Source organism: Eubalaena glacialis, chromosome 15, assembly GCF_028564815.1.
Source record: "Eubalaena glacialis isolate mEubGla1 chromosome 15, mEubGla1.1.hap2.+ XY, whole genome shotgun sequence".
NCBI classification, from domain to species: domain Eukaryota; kingdom Metazoa; phylum Chordata; class Mammalia; order Artiodactyla; family Balaenidae; genus Eubalaena; species Eubalaena glacialis.
Window position 1 is genome coordinate 43,118,137 of NC_083730.1, and position 21,067 is coordinate 43,139,203.

Sequence of the window (21,067 nt, forward strand, 5' to 3'; positions counted from 1 at the left end):
TGAATTCTCTCATTTTTGTTTGTCTGGAACTGTCTTCACATTGTCTTTACTTTTGAAAGTTATACTTCCAAGATATTTCATTATCTTCTGGCTTTATGTTGAGAAGTTAAACCTCAGTCTATTTGAATATAATGTTTTTTCCCCTTTTTTCGATTTTTCTCTTTTTCTTTGCTCTTGTTTGGTACTATGATGTCCCCAGGTAAACTTTTCTTTGTAGTTTTTGGTGTCTGTGGTGCTCCTTTAATGTATGACTTGATTATTCATGAGGGTTGAAAAATTCTTGACCACTCTTTCTTTAAATATAGCCTTTGTCCCATCATCTCATTTCATTTTGAGACTCAGATTATGTGTATTTTAGGCCTTTTTTTCCATATCAGATATGATTCCTATGCTCTCTTCTGTATCTTCTATAATTTTTTTCCCTCCATGCTTCAGCCTTCATGTTTTCTACTTATGTAGCTTTCACTAACTCCCATTTCAGTGTATCCAATCTGCTAGGTACTTCATGTAAGTGGGATCATAAGATATTTGTCCTGTGCCTGGCTTATCTCACTTAGCATGATGTCTTCAGTGTTCTTCCATGATGTAGTGTATATCAACATTTCTTTTCTCTGTAATGCTGAGTAATATTATATTGTATGTATACACCACATTTTGTTTATCCATTTATCTGTCAATGGACACTTAGGTTGTTTACAGCTTGTGGCTATTGTGAATAATGCTGCTATGAACATCAGTGTACAAGTATTTGAGTCCCTTCTTTCAATTATTTTGGGTATATACCCAGAAATGGAATTGCTGGATCATATTGTAATTTAATGTTTACTTTTTTGAGGAACCACCATACTGTTTCCTACAGTAGCTGCAACATTTTACATTCCCATCAGCATTGTGCAAGTGTTACAACTTCTCCACTTCCTCACCAACAATATTATTTCCTTACTTCCTTCCATCCCTCCTTCCTTTCTTTCTTAAATAATGGCTATCCTAATGATCAGTGATGTTGAACATCTTTTTATGTGCTTTTTGACTATCTGTATACCATCTTTGGAGAAATGTCTATTCAAGCCATTTGACCAATTAAAAAATCTGGTTAGTTTTTGTTGTTGAGTTGTAGAGGTTCTTTATATATTCTGGATATTAATCCCTTATCTGATATACAATTTTCAAATATTTTCTCCCATTCCATTGACTGCATTTTCATTCTGTTAATAGTGTCCTTTGATGCACAAAAGTTTTTAATTTTGATGAAGTCCAATTTATCTATTTTTTCTTTTGTTTCCTATGCTTATGTTGTCATATCCAAGAGATCACTGACAAATCCAATTGCATGAAGACTTCCTTAATGTTTTCTTCTAAGAGTTTTGTAGTTTTAGCTCTTATGTTTAGGTCTTTGATCCTCTTTTTTTTTTTTTCGCCGTGCTGTGCAATATGTGGGATCTTAGTTCCCTGTCCAGCAATCAAACCCGTGCTCCCTGCAGTGCAAGTGCAGAGTCTTAACAACTGGACCACCAGTGAAGTCCCCTTTGATTCACTTTGAGTTAATTTTTGTATATGATGTAAGGCAATGGTCAACCTTCATTCTTTTGTATGTTGATATCCAGTTTTCCCGATACCATTTACTGAGAAAACTGTCTTTTACCCATTGAATGGTTTTGACACCCTTGTTGAAAATCATTTGACCATTTATGGGTGGGTTTATTTCTGGGCTCTCTATCTTATTCCATTGGTTTATACATTTGTCTTTATGCAAGTATCACACTGTTTCTATTACTGTAGCTTTGTAAGTTTTGAAATCAGGAAGTGTGAGATTTCCAACTTTGTTCTTTCTCAAGATTGTTTTGACTATTGAGGGTCCCTTGATATTCTGCATCAGTTTTAGGATGGATTTTTCTGTTTCTGAAAAAAATTGTGGGAGTTTTGATAGGGATTTCACTGAATCTGTAGATTTCTTTGGGTAGTATTAAACATGGGATATCTTTTCACTTATTGGTGTCTAATTTCTTTCAAAATGTTTTGTAGTTTTTAGTGTACAAGTGTTTTGTTTCCTTGGTTAAATTTATTCTTAAGTATTTTATTATTTTTGATGCTATTTTAAATGGAATTGCTTTCTTAATTTATTTTTCAGGTTGTTTATTGTTAGTGTATTAAAACACAACTGATTTTTGCATGTTGATTTTGTATCCTACAACTTTGCTGAATGATTTATTAGTTCTAACAAGTTGTGTGTGTGTGTGTGTGTGTGTGTGTGTGTAATTTTAAGGATTTTCTGCATATAAGATCATGTTATCTACAAAGAGAGATAATTTTACTTCCTGTTTTCCAATTTCAAGGCCTTTTATTTATTTTTCTTGCCAGTTGCTCTGGCTAGGAATTCCAGTACTACGTTAAAGTGGCAAAAGCAGGCATTCTTGTGAGGAAAAGTTTTCAGTATTTCACCTCTGAGTAGATGTTAACTGTGAGTTTTATATATATGGACTTTATTATGTTGAGGTACTTTCCTTTATTATGTTGAAGTACTATTCCTGGACTGTTGAGTGTGTTTTTTATTTTTTAATCATGAAAAGGTGTTGAATTTTGTCAAAAAAAATTTTTTTTCTGCATCAATTGGGATGATCATGTGGTTTTTATCCTTTACTCTGTTAATATGATGTATTACATTGATTGACCCATCCTTGCATTTCAGAAATAAATCCCACTTGGTCATGGTGTATAATCCTGTTAATATGTTGTTGAATTCTGTTTGGTAATATTTTGTTGAGGGTTTTTGCATCAATATTTATAGGAGATATTGGTCTGTAGATTTCTTTTCTTGTAGTGTCTTTGTCTGGCTTTGGTGTCGGGTTAATTCTGGCCTCATAAAATGAGTTTGAAAGCATTCCCTCCTCTTTAATTTTTTGAAGGAGTTTGAGAAGGATTGATGTTTCTTCTTTAAATGTTTGGTAGAATTCACCAGTGAGCCATCTGGTCCTGGGCTTTTCTTTGTTGGGAATCTGCTTACTAGCTATAGTTCTATTCAGGTTTCCTATTTTTTGGTGATTCACTTGGTAGGTTGCATGATTCTAGGAATTTGTCCAGTTTATCCAATTTGTTGGTGTACAACTGTTCTTAGTGCTCTCTTATGATCCTTTTTATTTCTATAATATTCACAGTAATGTGCCCTCTTTCATTTCTGACTTTAGTTATTTTGAGATTATACGTTTTTGGAAAGAATATACAGAGCTGAAGTGACCTTCTTATTACATCATACCAAGTGGTTCATGATATCCACACATCACTGGTGCTGTTAAACTTTAGGCAGTGCTTCTCTGGCAGGTGTAATTTTTGTCCTCAGGGGACATTTAGCAATGTCTATTTTTGGTTGTTGTAACTGGCGGGGCAGGGGGAGGATTGCTACTGGTATTTAGTGGAGAAAGGCCAGGAATGATACTTAAAATCCTATAAGTGGAAAAAATAGCCCCCATCCCCAACAAAGAATTATCTGGCCCCAAATGTCAATAGTACTGAGGTTAAGAAACCTTAGGTTAAAGTAGTTTTTGCCAGGTTTCTCCACTGTGGTTACTATTTTTCCCTTCCCATACTCTATTCCTTGGAAGCAAGTCAACAGGTCCAGACTCTTCTAGGAGTGAGAGGTGGGGATTAAACTCCACATCCTGAGGGGGGGAAATCTACATATATTATTTGGAATTCTTCCATAAGGAAGATTTGTCTCTTCTGCCATATTTATTTATATCAGTATGGACCCATGTATATTTATTTGGCTTTGGGAACACTTTCAGGTTGGCTCCTATGTTCCTTTGACCTGCTCCCAGTGTTTTGTTTCTTGAGTTCTTGCTTACTTTCTGGTGCTATAACATGCTCCTGGCTCATCTTGTATTTTCCCTGCCCTAGCCCTAGAATCAGCCATTTCTCAAAGGAGCACTTGTTCCTTTTATTTGTAGAATGCTATCTACAAACCATGAGCTAGGTATGCCTATTGATACTGGAGTATCATTGCCCTGGGTCCTCTCAGAGAACAGAGCTATGTTATATATGTATGTATATGTGTGTGTGTGATATATATATATATATGTATATATATATATATATATATATTTACTAACCCATGTATACACACATTCTATAACTGTTTCTGGTCTATCCATCTGCATGGGTGTGTGAATTTATATTAGTGTCTATGACTCTAATGATTCTGGTAGTTTTTGATTTGAACACTGGACATTGTGCATGAAAAGTTATAGCCTCTGGATGAGGTTGTCATTCTCCAGACAGGATTCACCCTCTTTTCTCTTCTCATTGGCAGCTAGATTAGGAGTAGATAACTTAATTCACTAAAAGGCTGACCTGACTTGAGATTGCATTTCAGACATTTTTTAGACTTGGTCCACACATATTTCATTCTTATTCTGGGGGTATATATAGCCTTTTAATGTTTACCCTGAAATTGTGGGGTGTTTATAAGAACACTTCCTACTTGGCATGTCCTGTATTCCCAATTTTTATCCACTATCACAGTGAGTTTGCTGAGTTCCACTTGACCTTCCAGTGTCCTTTGGTTAGATTTCTTGGCCTTTTGCCCTGCTAGTTTGAGAATCAGCAAATGCCTGGGGGAAATCAACTGGCATAAAATGTCAGGTCCAATTCTCTGTGTTTCTCTTCCCTTTTTACTCTGTATACTTCACTACTGTTTAAATTTTTACAGTAGGCAGTGTTGTTTTTGTAACTCAGAAATGACCTAGTGAGCAAGTAGATTTAGAAAACTGGGGGAGAGTGAGGAGTGTAGGATAGCAACCAGTTATTTTATCTGGATGGCAAGGTGTTTAGTAGGGGATTCAGGAGGAAGATATCATGGGTGTGTGTCAACTTCATGAATTTGAGTTTACTTGTAGGACACTAGATAGTAACGTGTAGTAAGCAGTTGGCTCTTAACGTTTATTCTCAGGAAAGATGGCTAACCTTCAGATATAAATTTGATCATCTTACTTTTTCTTCTTCACTTTTAAAATTCCCTAAAGAACAGATGATAATTGATTGTATGCTTTTTTTCCCTACTCACTTCTCAACCTATCATCATGTCTATGCATTTTAGCTCCTCTACTTCTGGATCTTGTGATTTTATTTCCAGACTTCCCAAATAGTTTTCCTTTCTGCTCCTCCTTTTAATTTTAGACTCTTCTGAAAGCAGGAAGATGATCATGCCATTCCCTGGTTCAAAGATCTTAATGGCTTCCCATTACCTTGAGAATAAAATGCAGAAATATGAAATCTATTCCAACCATACCTAGTACTTTTCTGTTTTACAGATGACACTAAACCCCAGAAAGTTGAAGTGTCTGCTTGTTTAGCATCACATTTCTTTTTCTTTTAATTTTTAAAAAAATTTATTTATTTTTATTTTTGGCTGCGTTGGGTCCTCGTTACTTTGTGTGGACTTTCTCTAGTTGTGGCAAGCGGGGGCTACTCTTCGCTGTGATGTACGGGTTTCTCATTGCAGTGGCTTCTCGTTGTGGAGCACAGGCTCTAGGTGCACGGGCTTCAGTAGTTGTGACACGCAGGCTCAGTAGTTGTGGCTTGAGGGCTCTAGAGTGCAGGCTTAGTTGCTTCGCAGCATGTGGGACCTTCCCGGACCAGGGCTCGAACCTGTGTCCCCTGCATTGGCAGGCGGATTCTTAACCACTGCGCCACCAGGGAAGCCCTAGCATCACATTTCTTAACTGTCTTTTCTCCTACTTCATTTTAATTTCCACTTTATTCTTACTCTTTTAAGTACATGCTTCAGTCATTATTTTCCTAAACACTTGAGCATGAGGGCAGGAATCATTTTTTCTTCAGCAGCACTTGGTACAGTGCCTGACACTGAATATTTATTGAATTAATGACTAAGCACCATACTCTACATCACTTCTTATATTTTCTTGCTTCTGTGCCTTTGTTGATTATTCCTTCTCTGCCTTTATGCCTCTACTCCCATCCTTCAAAACTCAAATCTCAGGAGCTCCACAAAGCTTTTCCTTTTCTTTCCAATCAGAATTGAACCCTACCTCCTGTGAGCTCTTATAAGCATCTTGCCTAACTTTATGATTATATTGAGCCATATATTTTCTGTATACATCAGCCTTTATCACTGTACAACACATGCTTTTTGGGGACAGTATATTCTTTGTGTATACTACAAAACCTAAAAAAATGTCTTGCACATAATAATTTAACAATGTATGTTAAATTAAAATATTAATTGGATAATTATGGGGGATAGTCAAAGTAAATGAGAGTAGCAGGATTTTAACAAATGGTTAATACCACAAAGACAATTTTTCTTATTTTTAAAAATTGTTTGTTTTTCAGTTGAAAACACTGTGTACACATGGCGTATTATCAATATATATGTCAGAAATCAACAAACAAAACAAAGTCTGATGAATGTTGCCATTAAAAAAAAGATCAATAGGTCTTTTTATTTTTAGACAGAATATGCAATATAGTCATGTGGGTGTTACTTTAGCTAACATTTTTGTTCCATCTATAGATGACAGACAGGATAAACATAGTAGTAGAGAAATATTCACACTTTAACATATGGAATTATTTTTTAAAAAATTGTTTCACATATTTAGAAACTGTAATTAAATGGTAGTGTTGAAGAAGTAATTTCAAACCACTAAAGTTTATGGATGGGCTACATTATTAAGAGCAAAATAAATTCATGTTTGCTGTGAACACCACAGGAACTTGAAAACTCATGCTCACTAGGAAGACCAAAACTTGGCCTCCCTCCCAAAAAAAAGGATATTTCAGAAAATGGGGCACTAGAGTTATGCAGTTAGTAAGTTTAATACCAGCATAGCATAGCATGTTCACACAGAGGGAATTTAATAACTAATGTTTGCATAAGGTAGGATTCTCCAGCTGTCAGGAGGTAAGTGGTATGCGAATTATCAGAGTGAATGCCAATTAAGATATGGGAAGGGTTTAAGTTTTCCCTACATTCTCTAAAATAACTTCTCTGATATGCAATAGGTGAGCTGGGCTCACTGAAGGTTTGAGATTATAACACTAATACATTTCCTTCTGAGTTCTGATTGCACACAACACCACACTGATTTTTACAATATCTGATAAGGTTCTGCATTAATATGGTTAGACATTTCTTATAATGATAAAACTTTCCTCTTGTGCAGTGTTTGAATAAAAGACTAGAGCTTTTCTTACATTACAGCAGATAGAAATTTTTTTCCATTGTTTCTGACATTCAGTAAAAATTTTTTCACATTGAAGGTTTTCCAACAACTCACAGGATTCCTCCTCAGAAATTTTCTTTAGTAATGTCTGAGCTCTGAGTTAAACTTTCATTATAAAAATTGAATTAATATGCTTTCTCTCTAGTGTGTGTGTGTCTTTTTTTAATGTAGCACAAAAGTTGAGCATTGATTAAAACCTTTTTCATAATCATCCATAGCAATCATAAGATTTTTTTCTGGCAGAGTGTCTCTGGTACTGAATAAAGTTGGTGTATACACTAAAGGTTTTCCCATATTCAACACATTTAGAGTGTCTTCCCCAGCATGGACTTTCTCATGATTAATAAGATCAGAGAGTTGGCTAAAACTTCTGCTACATTGAACACACCTGTGGGGTTTCTCACCAGTGTGGATTCTCTGGTGTTCAGTAAGATCAGTGCATGTGCTAAAGGCTTTCCCAGACACATCACATTTATATGGATTTTCATTAGTGTGGATTCTTTGATGGTTAATGAGATCAGAGCGCCGATTAAAGCTTTTGCCACACTGATCGCATGGATATGGTTTCTCCCCAGTGTGGATCCTCTGATGTAGGACAAGAGCTGAGCACTGACTGAAAGCCTTCCCACATTCATTACATTTATATGGTTTTTCCCCAGTGTGGATCCTCTGGTGCTTGATAAGGTCGGAGTTCTGACTGAAACTTTTGCTGCACTGTGTGCATAGATATGGTTTTTCTCCAGTGTGAATTCTCTGATGAAGAATAAGGTCAGAACTCTGACTGAAGGCTTTCTCACAACAATCACAATGATAGGGTTTTTCCCCAGAGTGTACTCTCTGATGTTTAGTGAGGTCTGAGCTTTGACTAAAACTTTTATTGCACTGATTACATGCATACGGTTTCTCTCCAGTGTGTATTCTCTGATGTTTCACAAGGTCTGAACGACGACTAAAACTTTTAGTACAATCGTTACATGGATAGGGTTTCTCTCCAGTGTGGATTCTCTGATGCAGAATAAGGTTTGAGCTTTGACTAAAGGTTTTCCCACACTCATCACATTCATAGGGTTTCTCACCTGTATGAATTCTATGATGTTTAATAAGGTCTGATCTTCGACTAAACATTTTACTGCACTGGTTACATGGGTAAGGCTTCTCTCCAGTGTGAATTCGTTGATGATTAACAAGATCTGAAAGTCTACTGAAGGTTTTGCTACACTGATTACATGGATAGGGTTTCTCTCCAGTGTGAATTCTCTGATGCAGAATAAGGACTGAGCTCTGATTAAAAGCTTTCCCACATTCATTACATTTATAGGGTTTCTCTCCAGTGTGGATCCTTCGATGTTTAATAAGGTCTGAGTTCTGACTGAAACTTTTGCTACACTGATTACATGGATATGGTTTCTCTCCAGTGTGGATTCTCTGATGTAGAATAAGATCTGAGCTCTGACTGAAGGCTTTTCCACACACATCACATTTATATGGTTTCTCACCAGTGTGGATTCTTTGATGTTTTATAACATCAGAACTCTGACTAAAATGTTTGTTACACTGGTTACATGTATAAGGCTTCTCTCCAGTATGTATTCTTTGATGTTTAACCAGGTCTGAGCGCTGGCTAAAACTTTTACTACAATGACTGCACTGATAGGGTTTTTCTCCTGTATGTATTCGCTGATGTATAATAAGATCAGAGCTCTGACTGAAGGCTTTCCCACATTCATCACATTTGTAAGGTTTTTCACCAGTGTGGACTCTTTGATGTTTAATAAGGTCTGAGCTCCGACGGAAACTTTTAATACACCAATTACAAGGATAGGGTTTCTCCCCAGTATGAATTCTCTGATGCAGAACCAGGGCTGAGCTCACATTAAAGGCCTTTCCACACTTATCACATTCATAGGGTTTTTCCCAATGGGTTCTTCGATGCCTAATAAGGCCTGTACTACAAGCAAAGTTTTGCCCACATTCATCACAGTTATGTTGTCTTCTTTTGAAGAGGTTCTGATCCTTTTCATTGAATTTATCCCCAAATCCACAGAATTCTCTGCATTCAGAATCCTGGAGAACATCATCTCTGGGGTTACCAGACTCTTCAGTCAATGGTTCAATTTTTGCTGTAATTTCTTCCTCGGAAGCCAGCTCTCCAACCTTGGCCTTAGTCTCACCATCTAGAACAATAAAATATAAATGGAATGTGTTCTCCATACTTTAAGAAAGTTTCAGGTGAAATAGATTAGTATTTTCCTATGAAAATACTAAAAATTATCTTCTGAGAGGGAAACTAAGAAGAATCAACAAGTAATGGATAATCGTTTATTGAAGTGGCTTATCAGATATATTCTGTATATGTCTGTCACAGGAGATCTGGGAATACTGAAACCTAATTACAGTGATTAGGAAAGTTTGACTATATTAGAGCTAATACATAAACAACTTACTGACGTATATAAAGTAGTCAGTATGAATAAATACGTGGGTGAAGGAGTGGGGGAGGAGGTGAAAGGGAGGGAGAGGAGGAGGAGGCAGTGGCAGCCAGGCTGTCACTGTGAGTGTATACCAACCAGGCTGGTCACATGTTGTCATTAGGGGAAAGAAAGAAGCATCAAGCCCAGGAATGGTTAGAAAAGAAGCCTGCATTTTCAAAAATAGGTCTACATAGTCCTCCACCTCTTTTGCCCTGATTATTAGAAGGAAGTAGCCTAGAAAACATGATCCTTTTGGGAACAGCCATATTCAGTGACCAAACTTCCTTACTAAGGTATGTGGACCAGAAAAAAGGTTAGGGAGGTAGGATCAGAAATCTCTTTTGAGTTGATTTTGAGGAGATTATTCCTCTGCTCAACAATACCAGAGGGCTGTAATGGTAGAGAACATGGGAGCTCCATTGAAATTCTTGAGACTATCATTCCATTATTAAGTGGTGTTTACTATAAAAGGCACACCATTCTCAGACTGCAAATGATCTAGAGAGCTGAAAACATGACAAAGATTAATTTCAAGGGCTAAAGTCCAAAATCCCAAGCCTCCAAGTGGAGGCTTATCCTCTTTGCCAAAGGCAAAGGGTACTGGAAAAAGTAAAGTATTGCGGTAAATCTAAATGTGTATATACTGAATGATATAAGCAATATGAATGTCTCATGGGTTTTACAATATATATGTAGAGTTAAAATACATGGCAAAAATAGCACAAGAGGAGGGAGGTAAATAGAACTAAAATATTACAAGGTCTTTGGGTTATCCTAGAAATAGTAAATTAAGATAAACTGTAATAAATCAAATGTGTACGTTGTAACTTCTAAGGCAGCCTTTTTCAACTAGGGTTCCACAAGAAAATAAAAAGAAAATAGTTTGCCTATTTTCTTAATTCTCCCAAAGATGGTAGATACCAAGTAAATCAATAGATGTACAGGAGAAACATTAATATGTAAGTTACAGTGGATGCCTTAGAGCATTTTGGCTTAATTCTCTCACAGAATCACATTTGAGAAAGGCTGCTATTAGGTGACAATTAAATAACAATAAAAGGGTGTATAAACAATAAGCTAATAGAGAAAAAAACGGAAAAACAAAAACCTTGGTAACATAATTAAATTAGGCACAAAGGGAGAAAAAAGAAAAACAAAAAAGAAACAAAATATGGGAAAATAACAAAAAATAAGATGGTACATTTAAATCCAAACATCAACTATGTTACATGTAAATTAACTACTTCAATAAAAAGCAAAGAAAGACCAACAGCTAACATCATACTTAATGGTTAAGCATTAAATGCTTTTCTCCTAGGAACAAAGAAGGAGAACAAGGATGCCCTCTCTTACTACTTTTATTCAATATTGTACAACTTCTATTCAATATTCATAGACAATGCAATATGACATGAAAAATAAATGAGACATACAAGAAGTCAAACTGTCTTATAGACTATGCAGTCAGGTATACAGAAAATCCTAAAGTGTCTTTAAAAAGTTATTAGAACTTGTAAATGGTTTTATAAGTGCAATACACAAAACCTGATTGTATTTCTGTATACTAGCAATGAACAATTAGAACCTAAAATTAAAAACAATTTTTTTCAATTGCACCAAAAAAATGAAATACTTAGAAACAAATTCAACAAAATATGTGCAATATCTGCATAATGAAAACTACAAAATGTTGCTGAGAGAAATTAAAGACCTAATAAATAGAAATATATGCCATCATTTACATATAGGAAGATTTAATATTGTTAAAGTGATGAAATTCTCCCCAAATTGACCTATGGATTCAATGCAACCCCAATCAAAATCTCAGCAGGCCTTGTTGTAGAAACTGACAAACCGATTCTAAACTTTGTGTAGAAAGGCAGAGAAGGGTCTAAACAATTTTGAAAAAGAAGAACAAAATAAGCGAGCTTATACTCCCTGATTTCAAGCTTTACTACAAAGCTACAGTAATCAAGGCAGCGAGGCACTGGCATAGGATAGACATATCCATTAATGGAATAGAACAGAGTCTATAAATAGATCCAAACATGTATGTACAACTGACCTTCAACAAAGTTGCCCATATAATTCAATGGTGAAAGGGTAGTCTCTTTTCAAAAAAAGTGTTACAACTGGATATCATAATAACAAAAATTAACTGACTCTTTCCTTATGCTATACACAAAAATTAACTAGAAATGTAATATAAACCTAAATATAAAAGCTAAAACTATAAGACTTCTAGAAGAAAGCAAAGCCTAGATGACTAAAATTAATGCACAGAACTGAGTAAATAAATTTGTGTTGTTTAAGCCACCCAGTCTGTGGTTTTGTTATAGCCCTAGCAGGCAAATACAGCATGTTTTTGAACTTTATACATTTCTGGAATCATACCATACGTATTCTGTGACTTGTTTTTTTTACTCAACATTATGTTTGGAAGATTCATCCACAGTCATGTGTGTAGCTGTAGTCCATTCATGTTCACTATTATAGTGTGACATATACCACAAGTGATTTATCCATTCTTCTTCAATGCATAAGAACATTTTGCTATTTCAAACAATGCTGATATGAATATGCTGGTACGTCTATCTTGATACATATATCCAAATGTTTCTCTAGGTTATATAAATTTAGGATCAGAACTGTTAGGTCTTCAACTAGACTTTTCCAAAGTGGTTAAGCCACTTCACACTTCCATCAGGTGTATATAGTTCACATTGCTCTATTTTCTAACCAACATCAAGTCTATTCTCTTTTTAACCCAATGCAATCAGGCTTTTATCTCTGTAACTCCATCAAACCTGCACTTATTAAAGTCCCTAATATGCTCTATCTTGACAAATCCAGTGGTCAATTTTCAATCTTATTCTTGATTTGTTTGACATAGTTGACTACTCTCTTAAATCATTTGCTTTCTTCCTGCTAACTTACCTTTCTCCTGCTCTCCATACAACAGTCAGAGTGATCTTTACATGTTATCCTGTGTAAAGAATTCCAATGGTTTTCCATTTCACTGGGAATAAATTCTAAGTCCTTACCGTGACTTAGAAGGTTCCATATGATCTGGTCCCTTTCTTTCTCTCTACCCTCATTTCATTCTAAACCACCCCTATCACCTGTCTACTCCAGGCTTACTCTGTTCCTGCTATATCTATGGGCCTCTGACTTCTGCTATTCCCTCCACCTGGAAGACTCTTCTCTCAGATGGTTACATGGCTTATTCTTTCACTTCGGTTATCTCTCTAACCAACTGTTACCACCTCAGAAAGGCACAATGCTTGGTGGGCCCTGCATTTTTGAGGTAACAGATACCATAGTAAATGTGCTGAAATGACCAATTTGAGTAACTTGCAAGGTTGCTACTTTTGAGTGAGGCTTAGAGTAAAAAAAAGTTCTGCAGTAGGACCATGTTGCAATGCAAGCTGTCCTGTCACATGACCCTTATTAACCAAGATAACCAATGGTATTGGAAGTGTCTGCAGCAGTCACGGTTGCTGTATGAAGCCTCTTGCCAGCCTCTATAAGAGAACCACAGTGGAGTAAGGTCATACTGTCTTCTGCCAACAATTTTCTAAGTGAAAAGCAGATCCTGGCTTGCTTTTGGGCACTAATAGAAACTTAATGCTTGACCACAGGGCACCAAATAACTATTGCAAACTGACCACTATGTATTAGTTGTTATTTGACCCATCAATTCATAAAATTGAACATACAAACCAGTATTCCATTATAAAAGCATATCTGGAAGACAAGTAAATTCCATGTGCGAGTGACTCAGATTCCCATAGGACTTGTTCCTACTGCTCCACTACCTCTCCCCCTCAACCTATATTCATGGCCCTATGGGAATTCCCTATTATCAGTTCACAGAGGAGGAAAATGTACAGAACTGGTTTGTAGATGGGCCTGCCCAGTGTGTGGGCACCAGCTGAAAGTGAGTACCTTTCACTTATACCCCCACTCAGGGGTGGCCTTAAACATGCTGGTAAAGGCAAATCCTTCCAGTGGGCAGAATTTCAGGTATACACCTGGTTGTCTACTTTCCATGGAAGGCAATATAGCCTAAGATACATGTATATACTGATCCATGGATAGTGACTAATGGGTTACTTGATTAGTTAGGTACCTGGAAAGAACAAGATTGGAAGACAAGAAATAAGAATTCTGGAGGAAAAGTATGAGGATGAACCAAAGAATGAATATGTTTGTGGCCCATGTGAATCCTCACCAAAGGGCATCCACTGTGGAGAAGCCTCTCAATCAGAAGGATGGACATGGTGATCCATATTATGAATGTCAATGTCAGCCTTTTTACCAATGTTTGCCCAATGGACTCATGTACAAAGAGGTCATGGCAGCAGGGATGGAGGCTATATATGGGCTCAACAATATGGACCTCCACTTATCAAGGTTGATATGCCTATAATCATTGCTATGTGCCCAAGTAGCTAACCGCTAAGGCCCTAATAAGGTACCATTCCCTAGAGAGGAACCAGCTAGCCACTTGGGGACAGACTCATTACATCTGACCCCTTTTATTATGGAAAGGGCAGCAACTTCAAAGGACTAAATACATAGTCTAGATACAAATTTGCATTGACTTAAGAGAATGCCGTATTTATTATCATGGTATTCTCTATAATATTACCTCCAAAGGAGTCATTTTGCAGGGAAGGAAGTTAAGCAATGAGCTCATACACATATAATTCATGGGTCTTACCGCATGTCCCATCATCCAGAAGTAAGTGGATTGTGATAATGGTGGAATAATTAAATGTAGGCTCAGTTACAGGACAAGCTAGACAACAACATCTTGATAAGTTTGGGGTGCTGTCATACAGGATGCAATATATGCATTAAACTAAAGGGCGATAAACAGTGTTGTCTTCCCCATGGCCATAATACATGGGTATAGGAACGAAGGGTGGTAGAGAAAGTAATAATATCTCTTCTTACTATATACCTCATAATCCACTTATATTATTTTTGCTTCCTATCCCTATAATCTTGGGCTTGGTGGGTTCAGGGTTCCGATTCTCAAAGGAAAAATACCTCTACCATGGGACAAAGTCATAATTTTGTTAAATTTGAAGTTGAGACTGTTTCCTGCTTCAGCATTTTGGGCTCCTCAAACTGCCAAACCAGCAGGCAGAGATGGGGTCACTCTACTGGCCAGAATGACTGATACCAATCACCAGTGGGGAAATGGTTGCTGCTACTGGAACTCAGAGGACTCAGTGGGGGTGCCTCGTAGTTCTCTCATGTCTAATAGGCCCAGTCAATGGTTCACGGAAGTAGCCTGAAAGAGGCAGGATCACCAAGCACTCAGGTCATCTAGAAAAGGTTTATTTTATTTGACTAGATAAAGAACTCTGTGCCACTGAGATTCTGGCAGAAGGTAAGGGCAATATGGAGTGGGTGATGGAAGAGGATAGTTATGACTATCAGCTTAGGCTTTGTGTACGCTGTTCTCCATCCCTTGTTGATTTCTGTAATCCTTCCCATCCTCTTTATGAAACTTTGAATTACCCAATTTGAATGAGCCATCTGTTTCCTGCCAGAATCCTGACTGATACATCCTCTATAACCATTATCACTATCTGATACTATACTGTATATTTATATATTTCCTGTTTCCCCTACTAGAATGTAAAGTCCTTGAGGGCAAAGCCTTCTCTGATTAGTTCACTGCTACATCCCCAGAACTTAGAACAGTGGCTGGCACAAAGTAAACCCTCAGTAACTAATAATATTATATTAATGGTTAATAATCATTAATAAGCTATGATCTTATGAACTAATAAACATTTATCAACAATAAATATTTGTTGAACAGTTAATTAAATGATTTGAAGGATACATTAAGTATTAATGTATTAATGTATCCAGTGACTATCTCTAAATGGTGGAGTTGTAGGTTATTAAAATTTCTATTTTGTGCCTTTCTATATTTTATAAATGCACTTTAATATAATTATATTGCTTTATCATAAAAAATGTTATTTTATACACAGGCTAAGAGACACAAACACATATAGTATGTATGTCAATTTATGTAAAACAACAAGGAGGAGGCAGTGATTCTCAGGAAAGAAGAGAGCTAGATGCCTTAGAATAGACTCTTAAGGAAAAACAAATTCTAAATACAGGAGAGAGAAACTAAATAAAATAAAATAAAAGATACTCCAAAACTAAAGACAGGCAAAAGATTTAGAGTAAAAGAAAAGGGCAACAGAAGGTTAATTTCATAGGCAAAACAGCAGTAATGGGAAGACCAAAATCAAAAAGCAGCAAAATATGATGCGGAAATGAGAGCCTGCAGAACATCTGAACAAAGTCAGCACCAAGATTATCTTACTAAAAATAACAGTGACTACCATTCGTAAAGAATTTACTACCAGCCAGGTATGCGCTCAGAGCCGTATATACAGAATCTTATCTAGTGCTTGTGGTATCTGTTATAGTAGTAATGGACCCCAATGATCCTATCTCCTAATATCTATATCCTTGTGTAGTTTTCTCCCACAACGACTCTGGAATTGGTCATGTGACTTGCTTTGGTCAATGAGATAATAACAAATGTAACGCAAACATAGGTTAGAAAAGTGCTTATGCATCCCTTTCTCTGATTTTAAAAACTAGCTGCCCTGTGAAAAAGTCTAGGCTAGCCTGCTGGAGATAACGTGACCCAAGCTATAGCCAGCACCAACAGCTGGACATGTTATGACTGATACCAACATAGACCCTGGCCCTAGTTGAGCATGAGTGATTCCAGAAGAAAACTGCCCAGCTGAACCCAGCCCAAGCCGATGACCTACAGAACCATAAGAAAATAACATGGTTGAAAAATGTCTTAGTGTTTTAGGTCACTAAGTTTTGGGGTCCTTTATTATGGAGTAATAGATAGACACAACCCTCAAAATAATTTTCAAGGTGTGAGTTATTATACACCTATAAAGTGAGGAAACAGGATTATTTTAAAAAAATGTAAGTAACTTACTGAAGCTAGTAAATGACAAAGCTAGTATTTGAATCCAGGTGTCAGACTCCAAAACTTTTAACTATGCCCCGACAGTACATGAGAAGGATGACTTGAAAAGATTTTAAAGGGCAAATACCAAACACTGACAGATTGGTAATAAGGTGATTATAATGGGAAAAATGGATGACACTGGGGACTTAAGGAGAGGAAGGAAAACCAAGAGAATTTGATTGCCAGAATGTACAATAAAGCCGTGGGCTTGGAGCACAAAAGAAATGGTACTGCCTAATACAGTGGGGGGTAGGCAATGAGGAATACCAGTAGCACTTGAAGACACTAGGAATACCAATAGCACTTGAAGACACTAACATAGCAAGGTAACACGGCGCCACCCCCCAACCCACCCAAACCACTAAGAAAGATACACACTGCTTCTCACCTGACAGAAGGTAGTGTTCTTGAGCTTCATAATTGAATTGGATCTCCATGGACTGCCTGCCACTGGACACTTGACACCTCAGGGAGCAACTGGAGATTTACCATTTCCTCACTAAGCTTTTCTTGTCCACGTAGGAGTCTGAGACCTGCAGGCAACTGGGCACCACTGGACTTGGAAGGGAATCATTGTGGAGACTGGAGATATAATTTCTGAGACTAGACGACCAGAAACATCCTCTAGATATAAAAGAAGTTAAAGAGAAAACAAAATCTCATTTAACTTTCAAGTGCTTTTCTTTCAAATTTCCTACGCTTCTTTTCCCTATCATTCAGGAGTCAGGCATCACCCCTCTTGGACATACATTCTCCATTCCAAATCTAGAGATCTTCAAAGATAATCCGGGGGTTAATGCTACCAAAATCAGGATATAACTGTAAAGATAAGGCAGGGGAGGGAATTTCAGAATTTTGCCGTAGCGGTTAGCTCTATGTTATTCGTTGCCCCTCCTACACCGAAATGACACTACTGATCCATCATCATGATCTGTCTCTCTCTCCTTCCGTTCTTCCCACACTCACACATTCGTCCGCTGATTCATGTGAATGCATCCAAGCTCTGGATTCCACCCGCCCCCAAAGTTTCTGGTGTTCATTCAGCTGAACCCAAGGCTAGTCAAGGGCTGACCGCGTACCAACAGCACACCAGGCCGAGAGCCGACCAGCTCGCAATGCCCAGGAGCCGCGCCTGGGGGCCACGTCGGCAGCCTCGACTCCCCACGGACTCAAGAAACAGCATACGGTTCCCCGGTGGCGCTGCAAGGCTGCTGGGAAGGGCAGATCACCCGAGTTCCTCCGCCTTCCGTGAGCCGACATCACCCATACCTCGATGTATTCTCCAGGTCACCGTCAAGCCTCACACGATGTAAACCGGCCATCACCGCCGACCGCTCTAGGAATCTGGGAGGATTGCTCAGCTCTATGGCGCGTGGCCTCGCACGTGCGCACGCGCGGGGCGGGGGGCGGCAAGGTGAGGTGGGGGCGGGGAGTTGCCGAGATTTAACCCCTGAACAGCTGCGGATCTGGCCCCAGCGGAGCCGTAGCGAGGGGCCTGGTTGGCCCTGTCTGCCAATTCCTTTTTTTTTTTTTTTAATATATATGTGTGTGTATATTCATACACACACATAACTTAATCACTTCGGAGTTTTAAAAATTACTTTATTAATTTATTTATTTTTGGCTGCGTTGGGTCTTCGTTGCTGCGCGCGCGCTTTGTCGCGGGCGAAGGGGGACTGGCTACTCTTCCTTGCGGTGCACAGGCTTCTCATTGTGGTGGCTTCTCTTGTTGCGGAGCACGGGCTCTAGGCATGAGGGCTTCAGTAATTGTGGCATGCGGGCTCAGTAGTTGTGGCTCGCGGGCTCTAGAGCACAGGCTGAGTAGTTGTGGTGCATGGGCTTAGTTGCTCCGCGGCATGTGGGATCTTCCCAGACCACGGATCGAACCCGTGTCCCCTGCATTGGCAGGCGGATTCTTAACCACCGCGCCACCCGGGAAGTCCCCCTATCTGCCAATTCTTGACGTGAATGTCAGAAAACATCTTTCTAGAAAGCTCCCTGGGGCAGGGTAGGTTTTCTGACTACATAATGAGTTCTTCCTTAATTCTCTCTCTCTTTTTTTTAATCCGTTCCCCCACCCACCCCCCAACCTGTCAATCAGATTCGCTGGTGTGCTTCCATTGTAACTTTCTTCCTGTCCTCTCTGGTTTTCCCCACAGCACAGTGGTATGCCTCTATTAAAATACTGATTGTTGGGCCCCATGCCAGTTTAGAATCAGTAAGTCTGTCATGGGAGCCCAGGTTCTCAGGCGATTCTGATGCTGCTGGTCCTGGGACCACAATTTGAGAACCACTGCCTTAAAAGTAAATAATGCTCAGGAATTAATCCCTAAATTGCTGCGAAGCTGGATTTTCACCTACTTCGCTATCAAGAAAGGCCATGGGGTCTCCTAAAATGTTTGCTTTCCAATACAATCCTCATTGTGGCTAAAGGATCAGGGTGAGAAGGACCTGAAAGGGGGTGGCGGAGGGCATCAGGGTAGGAAAGGATATTGCTGTTTCCTTGGAAATATCTTGGGGAATAAGGGCGGGGGCAGGGGGGGAGATATAGAAATAAATAATAGAAGTATTGAGACCGGTGAGACATGTGACTTGGGTTAAGATGTCGAAGGAAAAGGTATAGGTTTGAGAAAATGGTGGCTGGCTGAAGTAATGATTGATGTAGAGGAAGAGGGTTTTCTGTTCCAGCCTAAGACCCTGTTCTGATTTATGAAATCTTAGGGATGTGTGAATGAGACCCTGATAAAATGTAAGGAACTCGTTTGGGTCCAGCCCTCCCAAGTAGGGAGTACAGATGCTTTTTAAAAAACAGCTTTACTGAGGTATAACCAGCATACAATAATCAGCAAATATTTAAATTATACAATTTGGTAAATTTTGTCATATGTATACAACTGTGAAACCATCACCACAATGAAAATTGTGACATCCCCAAAAGTTTCCTCCTTCCCTTGATAATCCATCCCTTTCCTACCACAACCCCCAACCACTGTTCTGCTTTCTGTTACTATAGATTAATTAGCATTTTCTAGAGAGTTATTTAAATGGAATCAAACAGAATGCACTCTGTTTTGCACTCAAACTTCTTTCTGAGCATTATTATGTTGTGATTTATCTATCTTGCTGTGTGTATCAATAGTCCACTCCTTCTCCCTTTTGTTTCTGAATAATATTCCATTGGATGTACACACCACAATTTGTTTATCCATTCACCAGTTGATGGGCATTTGGGTTATTTATAGTTTTTTCACTATTACGAATAAAGGTGTTATGAACATTCGTGTACAAGTCTTTATATGGACATATGCTTTTTTCTCTTTCCTGGTTAAGTGTATGTTTAACATTTTAAGAAACTGCTACACTGCTTTTCAGAGTGGCTGAATCATTGTGCATTCCCACCAACAGTGTATGAGAATGCCATAGTTGACATACTTGTAATAGGTTTCCAGTAAAAGAGGATGGGAAAGTCAACCAAAGGTTAATTCTCACGTACAAATGTAAGGGTTTTGTTAATCTTTTACCCAGAAGTGACGAAGTGAACATAAATTTTCTGGGTGTTTAACCAAGAAAACCAAACTGTTCTTTCAGATTATGCTAGATTTGTTGCTTTGTGGAGTCTTACCAGAGATGTTACATTCTGTGAGTGAGTCTGAGAAGCCAGCTTGGAGTTCAACAGTTCGATGCATTGGCCAAAACAAACCTAGACCCAACTGTGGTCCACTCCAGCTGACACTGAAGAGGTTCATCTCGTAAGGTAAAAGACATTCAGAGGTTTCCAGAGAGATCAGGGGTGGTAATACAGGCATGAAAATGATATCAGAGCCTCAAGAATGAAACTGATATGTTACCCCCCCCCCCAATATTCTACCTGATTTCTATTTCCTATTCCATTTCCTCTTGGGAGAAACTAGGCCAAACTAACATATATCTGATTTAGGCATGGTTTGTAGAGTAGTGGTTCTTAATCTTTGAGATAATATAATTCCTTTGAGAATATGATGAAAACTATGGACCTCTTCCTCAGAAAGTTGAACATAAAGACCTACATGAGAACTTTTGCTTACCATGTATTACATTGCATTGGAAATTAATTTTCTTCGATACTTAGACTATATAAGCAATCTTCACAAAGAATGAACTTCAACTTAAAACTCAATCTCTAGGTTTAGGTAAAAAAAGGACATAAATCCAAATTGTGAAGCCAAATTAAAAAAAATTAACTTTCCTTTTGATCAAGTATGTATTAATGAGTAGGCTGCTGCTGTTTGTTTTGAATAAGACACCTGAATTACAACAATACAACACCTTTGAAATGTTAA

At 38.1% G+C, this 21,067-nt stretch overlaps 1 protein-coding gene across 3 annotated transcripts in view; it reads right to left on the minus strand.

Annotated features, from left to right (window-relative positions):
• Positions 1 to 6,456: 6,456 nt before the first annotated feature.
• The window catches only part of ZNF397 (zinc finger protein 397), a 51,798-nt gene continuing 37,187 nt past the window's right edge, over positions 6,457 to 21,067 (minus strand). Inside the window, exons 1-3 of one of the 3 annotated variants that reach the window (XM_061170448.1) lie at positions 18,018 to 18,104; positions 17,137 to 17,372; positions 6,460 to 9,412 (exon numbers count right to left, since the gene is read on the minus strand). In XM_061170448.1, the coding sequence (XP_061026431.1) occupies positions 7,401 to 9,412; positions 17,137 to 17,185 (2,061 nt within the window). In that variant the 5' untranslated portion in view covers positions 17,186 to 17,372; positions 18,018 to 18,104 and the 3' untranslated portion in view covers positions 6,460 to 7,400. Of the gene's footprint in view, positions 9,413 to 17,136; positions 17,373 to 17,827; positions 18,105 to 21,067 lie in introns of those variants that run through there. The other 2 variants (XM_061170447.1, XM_061170449.1) reach the window with 2 other exon arrangements.